Below are 10,577 nucleotides of genomic sequence, written 5' to 3'. Positions count from 1 at the left end.
GGCTGGCAGCCAATGGTGGCCGAGCTGCCAACAAATCATGTTCAGGCCCCGCCTCCACTCATCCCTTGAGCACGCACACACCCACATGCACACACTGCAGCTGTGGCCGGACTTTACACTCCGGCGCCGAGGCACCCTTGCCCTCGAAAGCTGCGCCGAGGAGGCGACAGAAAGGGGTCCAGTGTTTGCCCGGGTGACGACGTTGGCCGTGGTAGTGGCCAACGTCGTTGAGACGGCGTTGAGGCACGGGAAAGGGCTTGGCCGGATCATCCGCAGGTGGCGTCCGGGGATAATCCCACCCTCACGGAGGTCCCGCAGCTGGCGCGTCGTTACCCGAAATCCTGGCCCGGTAATCCTCCCGGTTCTTGAGTCGGCTGACCCCGTTTCGGACCAGCGTTAGCACAGCCAGAAAGAAGGGTCCGGCTTAGCTCCGCGCCTAGGTGGGGCGACGCCAACACGGTGGTCCCACGGCACCCCCTTGTCGCCTCTCGCCTCGTTTCCGGGCAAGCCGACCGGAGCCATGTGGCGATGCTACTCAATGAGTTCACCGTTGCCGGACGGATTAGATAGGGAGGGTCTGGTCCGGGGCTTTTCCGTTTTCACAACAGCTCCTCCGCCGCTGGGAAGAGTGTCTTGAAGGGGAGCAGTCCACACTGGTCCCTTGAAAGACGCGGTCTCACGGCAAGGCTGGCGACTGAGGTCCAGGCTGGAGTCAACTCTGGAAAGTGACAGTAACGCAACCCACAACACCGAACCAGACTCCGCGCAGCCGAGCGCCCAGCCCTCCATACCTTCAATCCGCCAGACCACTCTCAAACAACAAAAAAAAATGTCACTTGAAAGTTCCGTGCTATTCTATCAACGAAAGACACACAGAAACTTATTTCCTACGACAGGTTGCTTTAGCGAAAGAAACTTTTGTAGACCAATAAAAGCCCTCTAACGCTCAACCCAAAATAAAACGGACTCCCGTGAAAACAAAACCACATTACAAACCGGAACGTAACTCACATAGGGTATATCCCTATTAAATTTGATCACGTCCTCCGTAAAGCAATCTCTACTGAGGAGAAGACCGCTTTAAAGGAACAACGCTAACACAACAAGCTAAAGCCCAACGAAATGCAAAACTCGGACTCCCGAAAGAAGAAAAGGTAATAAAGTTGCCGAATAACCTAGTCGACTCAATAGCACTTAAAGAACCACCTTTTCCCTCGAAAGTCCTTCTTTGTATCTAACCCACGCCCTGTTTGTTCTTGGCATCACTCGGACTGTTCAAGTTCTTCTCCTTGGACTTGCGTGCAGGCTCGAAGTTGCAGTCTCGGAGATCTCCCTTAGTCTCCGCGTCCGACGTGACGCCAGGCTGAACCACAGGCGATGAGCTGTGACTCCGTCTGGAACCTCGCCGAGTCGTTCCAGGCTCGTTGTTGCCTCGTCCAGGCTGCTTGCTCATACTTGAGCTGTGGGTCCATGGCTCGTTGGGACGAGGGTCTCGGAGTCTTCCCCCTCCCAGCCTCGAGGACCGCTTTTTCTTCTTGAAGGGGCGCTCGTCGCGCTTTCCTTGGCGCTCTTCGCAGGAAGCGTTGCTGCTAGAGCGTACAACGCTGATTCGGCGCCGCCTCTTCCTCTTGCGTCTCGGTCGCTGGATCATGACGGCCTCCAAGTTCTCGGTGGCGGATCCCCCATGCCGCGAGCACGACGACGTCCTTAGAGGCACCTGCGTCGGGTCTATTTGGTCCCGCCCGGGCTCCATCGTGACTCCGGAGGGTCCCTTTCCCGCGCAGCCACCGCCGGTTGCAGGTCCCCTGGGATGGCCGGCTTGGGGTCTCCCGTCCTCCAACCCTGATGACGACTCGCTGCCGGACGCGCACTCGTCGTCCTCCCTGCACCTGGACTCCGTGAAGGACCTGGAGTACGGGTTCCCCAACCACACCAGGCAGGTGTGGTTGATCTCGTCGAAGGAAATCTCAACCACCTCCCTCCTGGTGGGCCGCTTGGACTCCTGCGATGGCGCCGTGGGCTTGTCCTCAAAGCCGCACGCGTGCCGATCAGAGCGGTCAGGATCCTGGCTTGATTGCTGGGCCGCTCTCCCCGGCATCTCGGCGCTGCTCTCCATGAGCTGGCTGGACTCCCCCGGCGTCGTCTCTGTCTTGGCGTCGCCTTCATCCTCCAGGAAGTCGCAGCTGGACGCCCGAAGAGCCTTCTCTTCCTTTCCGTGATCCCGATCACTCTCAGCTTCCCGCAGCTCGGCTGTTGGGTAGATCTTGTGCGGAACGGCGTCGGTCTTCCGTGGAACAGCGTCGGTCGCGTCGGAGGAAACATGCTGGTTTGCGGTCACCTCGGTGACCCCAGCTTCCATTTTCCTCTTTTCCTGACACACCACTTCTGTTGCTGCTTCCACGTCACTCTCACCGTCCCGCCGCTCGGAGTTCGGGTCGGGCTTGCGAAGAACGGTGACGGCCGTGTCGGGAGAAAGACGCTGGTCTCCGGTCATCTCAGTGTCCCCAGCTCCCACTTTCTCCTTTCCCTGACACGCCTTTCCTGTCACCCCTTCAACGCCTGGTGTTTGCCGACGAAGACACTCAACCTCCCGCGCTTTTTTCGCGAGCTCTAGCTGCTCGAACTCGTAGTCGAGCCGCTCCATTTCGCGCTTGTACTCGCTCTTCTCGAGCTCCCATCTCGCCGTCTTGAGAGCCTTCTCGTCGGCCCGCTTTCTGCGTTCCTCTTCGCGAACCTCCTGTTCTCTTTCGCGAGCCTCCTGTTCCCTGCCGCGAATTTCCTCCAAAGCCTCTGTAAACTCCTCAACGCTGACGTCTTCGGCCTGAAGGAGTTTTATGATGTGCGGCTTCCTTTTTCTCTGCCCCAAATCTATTCCTAATTCTGTACAGACCTGTACCAAGTCGTACCAGCGGAATGCCTCCAAACTCATGATCTAGCTGTGTTGGCTCTCTTTCTTACAAAATGCTTGCGTCAGAACGGTCACACAGTCCTTCTGACAACGACTATCTCCAACCCCCACAGGCAAAACTTAGAGCTAATGGGTCTGGCAGATTGAGAAAGAGAGGGCCGGGCACTCACCCACACAAGAGGTCATGGTCCGGCGAAGTCGATCCCGCCGCTGCCATCCAGTTGTTGGGACCGAGGGGGTTCTCCAGGTAGCGTCACGCAGGGCCAGGCCAGGAAAGGAGTAGCGGGCAGACTCCCGTCAAGGAACATGACGAGACGGGAGGGTCTCTCGCAACGAAACTTTGTTTAATACATATGTACAAAGTATCAACAACGTCCGAAAGCACAGATGCGACATTCTGTTTGCCCCTTTTATAGGGTCGCTCTTCGGTACTCTCGCGGCTGGCAGCTAATGGTGGCCGAGCTGCCAACAAATCATGTTCAGGCCCCGCCTCCACTCATCCCCTGAGCACGCACACACCCGCATGCACACACTGCAGCTGTGGCCGGACTTTACACTCCGGCGCCGAGGCACCCTTGCCCTCGAAAGCTGCGCCGAGGAGGCGACAGAAAGGGGTCCAGTGTTTGCCCGGGTGACGACGTTGGCCGTGGTAGTGCTGACCCCTCCATCAGACGGCGTTGAGGCACGGGAAAGGACTTGGCCGGATCATCCGCAGGTGGCGTCCGGGGATAATCCCACCCTCACGGAGGTCCCGCAGCTGGCGCGTCGTTACCCGGAATCCTGGCCCGGTAATCCTCCCGGTTCTTGAGTCGGCTGACCCCGTTTGGGACCAGCGTTAGCACACCTAGAAAGAAGGGTCCGGCTTAGCTCCGGGCCTAGGTGGGGCGACGGCAACACGGTGGTCCCACGGCACCCCCTTGTCGCCTCTCGCCTCGTTTCCGGGGAAGCCGACCGGAGCCTTGTGGCGATGCTACTCAATGAGTTCACCGTTGCCGGACGGATTAGATAGGGAGGGTCTGGTCCGGGGCTTTTCCGTTTTCACAACAGCGTCCCTGGTACCGTGGCACGTTCGCGCGCGACGAGATTGGTCAAGAGCAGACATGTACACGTTACCCAAAAAAGTAACTAAATACCGTTACTCGTTACTCGCTCAAAAAGTAACTAAGTACGTTACTCGTTACCGATTCTCAAAAGGAACGCGTTGCTTTACCTCAAAAGTAACGAGTTACTTTTCACGTTACTTTAACGACCAAATACAGAACTGTTTTTGCTTTATGGTTTTTTGCTCTCTTTTTAGTAGTCGTTTTACTGAAGGAGTAGCTGCCTCTCAAAAGCTTTTATCAATTATGATTCCCCTCTTCCTTGAAAATGCACCTCCGCCGACGCTGAAGAGTCGTTCTACCGACGCGCTCGAAGGAACGCCAGTGTTGTGCTTCAAGAAGTGCTGGTGAATCTTTGGGAACTACGCCTTCATTGAGGACAGCGTATAATGGGTTATTTGCCTTCCTGCTTTGGCAACCTCCGGGTTTACATCCGGTCCGTACCCGGTTCTAGAAGGTTCAACCAACGAACCTTAGTGTGCTCGCTGAGTAAAGGACATTCCCAGCTGTAGAGTTCAGTACACCACGTTAATCGCTGGACACTTCAGTCAAACTGTTCGACTGACGTGTTCAGCAACATACGTTGCTGTATGTCATACTGTTTAGTTGTTTTTCGGGTTGCCCATCTGCCTTTGTCGCAATAGAGGCATACTCAGGCTAGAATAAAAACAAGTTCGTTTAAGCGGTGCTGAACACGTTACTCCTCAAAAGTAACGAGATGCCGTTACTCGTTACTTGGCCTTAAAGTAACTGAATACGTTACTCATTCCTTTTGTAAAAAATTAACTAAATACGCTACTCGTTACCAAAGATAGTAACTACGTAGAAGTAACTCGTTACTTGTAACGCGTTACGTACGTGTCTGGTCAAGAGACAGCGTCACCCGGTCTTTGCGTAGTGAATACGGTACCAAGGTCTTCGTTTGGTGAACAGTGAGTTCTTTTCAACTAATTGCGTTGCCCAAAGGACAACGCAACTAGTTATTCTGAGAGTTTCGGAATGATTCCGATTCACGAGGAATTTTACGACTTCATTGGAGGCGCAGCGAGTTTCTTCTACAACAAGAAAATAACTCAAGGGACTCTGGCGCACACGTGCGGACTTTACTGTCTATGCGTCGGTGCGCTCCTGTGTTGCGGTGTACCACTCCGCGAGTGCATTCAAACCTTCTCGTCGAGCAATTACCGACGGAACGACCGACACATTTCCATACTCGTGCGCAAGCAATTTCCTTCTCCCGCTTTAAAGCTCTCCTGCTGCTCCGCCCTGTAACCTGATTATGAAATAAAGCCACAAAAAGGACACAAAGCGAGGATCATCTTTTTCTATTTTATTCAATATGCATATATCTAAGATATTCTCAAAACATGGAGAAACAGATGGCGAGCGCTCGACAGCTCTTTATACAAATATCAAACACTCGGTGAAAAAAAACCTCGCGCTACATGAAAATGGCTCTTTACACAACCCTCTGTGTGCACAATTACACAGTCTGAAATGAAAAAAAAAAAACACTTCACAAAAGGCTCCAATGTCCGAAAGGACGAGTTGAAACGCCGCCATCGTCGATGAACCGCTTTTTGTCAAACGGGTTCAGTCCTATTTTCTCAACGACAACAGTCTTGTTCTCGCACAACTTGCTAGCTTTAGTCCGCTGCGTGATCTTGTGCAGTTTGTTGCCCGAGAGTTTGAACGTAGAGCTCGTACGCTAGCTTACGGGACTCGCACCGCTTCACTCCTTTCGCCCTCACGTAGTGCTCTCTAGAGGCTGGATCGATCGAATTGAGCTTTGGTTTTAAACAAACAAATCCAAGAATGTGATCTTTTGGGAATTCGTTTTTGAACACTCCTAGTTTCATTTTGTTTGCGGAGGAGAACAAGGGATGATCGGCTGCGTAACCAGAAGTATCCAGGTGAGTTTCGGCAAGGGTCGCGAGCTTCGAGTCTACATCCGGGTCGATGAGTTGAGGGATGAACGAGTCCGTGTCGCTATACGCTGCGCGAGCGTCGGGCAAAACGGGCCTGACCTGCTTGTAGAAAAGTGCGTACATGACCAGTTTGGACATCTCTAGGATAAAGAATTCGGCGTACAAGCGTTTGTTCAAGTGTAGGGTTCTTTCAGAAAACTATAAGGTCACCACGGTCGGGCTGATTGCAGCAAACTGTCTGAGATTAGGCTTCTGCAGGTTTTCCAGCACTCCGTCCTCGCTCACGCTAATGGCAACGTTATTGTACTGACGTACGTTTTCGATAGTCTTGCCATACATTTAATTCATAAAGAGCTTAGATAAGTTCTTTTGAAAAACATTTGTTGCCTGTTTTTGGAGATTGTGGTTACAGTCGATTAAATCTTTTAGGAGTGCACTCTGCGAAAACATCAAAATGCGATGAATGACCTTTAGTTGTAAGCCCAACTCCAGATAGAGCTTAAAATTTCGGTAGTGAATGATGTAATTTCGTTTCGCATGAAAGGTGAGAAGCAGCTTTCGCTCAGACTCTCGCTAGGACAGCTGAAATTTTTCGACGAGCGCTTTTTGATACGGTGACAGCCGTTCGAGCGGGACTCCTCGTTCCTCAGGAGCCAGGGGAAAGTCCGCGTGCGAATCGTGTAGTTCCTGAGGGTAGTCGAGTTCCACCTCTAAAATGTAACCCTCGGGCGCGTCTTCAGGAAAATGCTGGAAGTGGAAAGCGTCGATTTCCTCGCGGTCTAGCTACCGAAAATCTGCGCATGGAAGGGCTTGCCGCATGGTGGAAGCGTACAGGCCGTTCACGTCGAGGTCTAAAATGTGAGAAACCTCCGTGTCGGGATCGGAACATGCGGTTCCTAACACGTTAGCCCTCGTGTTACGAATGGCACATTGAACGATTCCTTCTCGCAGACCCGCTTCGATGAAGAGATACGCATCCACGTCGTCGAGCAGCTCCAGTTTTACCCCAGTCTGTTTAAGTGCGCAGGCGAGACTGAGCGAGGGGAGGGAAACGTGGTGGAACGGATGAATCTCGTACGTGCCTAAAGTCGATTTCCTGAAATTTTGGAACACGTCGACGAGAAGTCGGCAGTCGAGTTGCAGGTAGCAGTCATTGTATTTTCCTAGATTTTTTTAAATTGAATGTGTGAAAGACGGTTTGGGCGTGACGGTAGTTCTCCTCTGAAATTTGGCTGTCGTTAAGCTTGTTGTAAAACGACTCGCGTGGTAGTAGCCCGGGCTCCTGGTAAGCCTCAAAGCTGGACACCTAGTCGTATGGAAATACGCCTTTCCGCGCCAGAGGGTCGACGTGCTGCGGAAAAGCCTGCTTTAAGCAGCACAGGTTTTCTAGGCCTTTGGAACGGAGGTCCTGAACCAGAGCGTCCAAGCTGGCGGGGAGAAAGGCCAGACTGTCGAGAAACCGCAGGTTACCGACGTCGAGTCTCTTAAATTGGTGGCAGCTAGTGGCGAGCACTTCAATATCTTTAGACTCGAATAAGTCGAGTTTCGGTAAAATGAATGCCAGGTTATACGAATGGTTGTGCGCGAGCACTGGATTGACTTTCTTGTTTACTCTCAGATTTAAATTGCATCCCTGACATAACGACTGCCTGTACGATCCGATGAAGTGATCTTGATCTCTGACTTTTCTCTTTCGATTTCCGAACGATTCGCCACAAATCGCACAGTTAGAGGCCGACGCATGAGCCTCTTCGTCCACGCTCACCATTGGCACTTCCTCACTTCGAATCCATTTGTCAATGAGCTTCGACAATTGATTAAGGATAAAAATTAACTTTTCTACGCAGTCCTCGTCCCGGTACAAAAACTGCTCGACGATGCGCGAGTCCGTGGATCGGATTACGAGTATGCAAAACGAACTGGGGACGTGCTTCTCATAAGCCGCTTCCAGAATGGCCTCGAAATTGTAGACGCAAAGCTAGGGAAAAGGTTCCATCGTGTGTGGGCTCCGGAAATACAGCGCGTCCCCCTTTGCAGGACACACTGTTCGGACTGCCTTCTTTTCTTTACGCAGCAATAAATGACTTCCCAGCGCAGTGCAAAAGCGAAAGCCCATCATACACCTTTTACAGCGAAAACGGTGACTCCTTGTTCACGAAAAGGGTGGCAAAGTTGGTTTTTAGAACAAAGTGATCGTCTATTAGGAGCAAATCCACGTGCTTCTCCAACTCGCTATCGTTGACTTTAAGTGGGTAGACGAACCTTTGTTCCCGATCGTAACCGTACACGTTCACGGACACGGAGTTTTTTTCTCTCGAAAGCCTGCACGTCTTGCGGAAATGTCACTGGTTAACTGGTGGGGAACCAATAGTTGGTCAAATTTTCTCGGTAGCAAGAAGCTCTCGATCGTTTAGAGGGTGCGGGATGGAGACCGGCGAGCACAGAAAACATAAAGCACATGTTTCTTTCCGAGTCATTCAGTTGCTCGTTCCCATTCACTAGTCACTTTCTGCTTGGGAGTTGCCCGGGGCACACAAAACTTGCACCACCGGCCGTCTGCGGAATAAAATGTCCAACGGTGATGGTGAAGGTCTGAATGGCGACGACGGCCAGCCCAGATTCTCGTTCTTGATACTGTTCGAGGCGAGCAGAGATCTCGGCGCATGCAGTCTGTAGAGCATCGCGAATGCTACCTTCGACCCAGACCGTGTAGACGAAAGAATGAAAGTAGTGAATGCTGAATTCGAATTCGTCGTCCCCATTGAGACGAGTCATTTCCACGGTTAAAGTGAGGAAAAAAACGCAATGGAATTTCATAATGCCTAAATCATTGGCCATTGCGTCGGACTGAAGCCGAAAAAAAGCGTGGATACATCGTGAGACTCGTCGTCGCGCTCGTGCAAATGCATATCATAACGCGCGGTAAAGTTTCGAAAGGCGCAGAGTGAGTTGATGAACGGAAGGCAATGTTGCGGCGGGATATTGTGAACCTGGGCCAACGAACTTGTAAGGACTCCGCGCTGGAGTACTGCTGCCGCTCTCACCCATCACACAAGTGGCAGGTTACCATTTTTCTCAATATTTCCCGAGCGGCTCACAATGTTTAACTCAGAGCACGAGAAAGTAATGATTGGTGACCGCTCGTCACCGCTGGTTTTTTCCATCGTGAGTCCATTCATTGCCCTCATGCTCTGGAGGTCTTCCTCGTTCAGTTCGGCGAACCGCTTCGGTAAAAATACCTTTACCACATCGCTCTCCCTCTGGAGAGTCACACAAACGGATGGCCCGTATCGCGTGTCCATTCGCCTCACCTCCAGCACGGGTATCTTGACATTGCACGGAATGGAGCCCATGCTGACGAACAAAGACGATGACGACACTCGCAGTGAAGACAGCTTGTTCAGGATCCCGTCCATTTTGGGTTGACCGGAGGGCGGCGGTGGCTCGGGGTGAGACGACAGTATGAAAATATTGGCATCAGTATACGGCGGGCCTACAAAGCTTTTTTTTTCCAGCATTACCGTTTCTTCCGGAGAGAAAGAAGCAGTGAAGACAACACGGGACGATACCTCGGAATATATATACCAAGCGGATGGCGAAATGACGACTCGCTTTGCAATCAACACGCGCGTAGGAAAAGAAAGAGAGCAAGACTGAAAACAAAAGAGCTAGCGAGCCAGCGTTAAAACAACGCATTTAATTTGCATATAAAAAAAAAATCACATTCCGAGCTCTCGAGACATGTCCAAACCTGTTAGACTTCCTGCTAGACGACCTTGTAGCGAGCGGTCAACGCCGACCTTGGTGAGCCTCCGCTTATTTTTTATTTCATATCCTACGTTGCTTAATCACTGTTAATCACCGCTCGCGTACGGGCGTCGCTATAAACCACACTGATGCGACGCGTGTTAAAGTTAGCATTTATTGTGAAGCGAAAGAGTGTCCTGCCGCGCGGGAATGTGCTTCGCGCGAGTACTTAGAAACGTGTCTGCGATATCTTCTTTCCACTGGTCTACGAGCCTATCACGAGGTCACCGCCATGCCTTCGGACTTGGACAAATTTCGTTTTCAAACGCCGGCATCAATCACGATGATTGGATCCTCTAAATCAGGCAAAGCACGTATATTCGCAGATTTTTGCGATTGAGAAAAGAAACGTTCGACAAAGAGTTACAGGTCGTCTACTACGTTTTTGTGTTTCCCCAGAGCCTGGTCTTCGGAGACGAGCGGGGTCATTTTCACCAAGCAGATCCCGCAAAATTTAGACCCCGAAAGAAATTCGCTCATCATATTCGAAGACGTTCTCTCAAATCGAACGAAGCTCAAAGACATTCGTGAATATTTTATAGGAGCTGCTCATCACTATAATGCTTCTGTCATTTTCATCACGCCAAACATGTTCCTCCAAGACGCGTAGTTTAGTACAATAAGCCTAAATTCTTTGGCCTTAATTATATTCCGTTCAGTTAGGATTGTCGATCAACTGCAAGAGCTATCCCGACAGCTCTTTGGGGGCAGTAGGGGGCACGTTCTACCGCGTATATATTCGGACGCGTGTAGAACGCCGTTCAGTTGAATTTTGATCGACCTATCGCAAACTTGTCCCGTTAATTTCCGTGTGAGAGCAAAAATTCTTGCCGG

At 51.6% G+C, this 10,577-nt stretch overlaps 1 protein-coding gene across 1 annotated transcript; it reads right to left on the bottom strand.

Annotated features, from left to right (window-relative positions):
- Positions 1–1,234: 1,234 nt before the first annotated feature.
- LOC120837383 lies at positions 1,235–2,929 on the bottom strand. Its single transcript, XM_040206699.1, has one exon. The coding sequence runs from the start codon at positions 2,927–2,929 to the stop codon at positions 1,235–1,237; it is 1,695 nt and encodes a 564-aa protein (XP_040062633.1).
- Positions 2,930–10,577: the final 7,648 nt, after the last annotated feature.

The sequence above is a fragment of the Ixodes scapularis genome, unplaced genomic scaffold, assembly GCF_016920785.2.
Source record: "Ixodes scapularis isolate PalLabHiFi unplaced genomic scaffold, ASM1692078v2 PGA_scaffold0__279_contigs__length_252992795, whole genome shotgun sequence".
Taxonomy (NCBI): domain Eukaryota; kingdom Metazoa; phylum Arthropoda; class Arachnida; order Ixodida; family Ixodidae; genus Ixodes; species Ixodes scapularis.
This window is presented reverse-complemented; position numbering and strand designations above follow the sequence as displayed.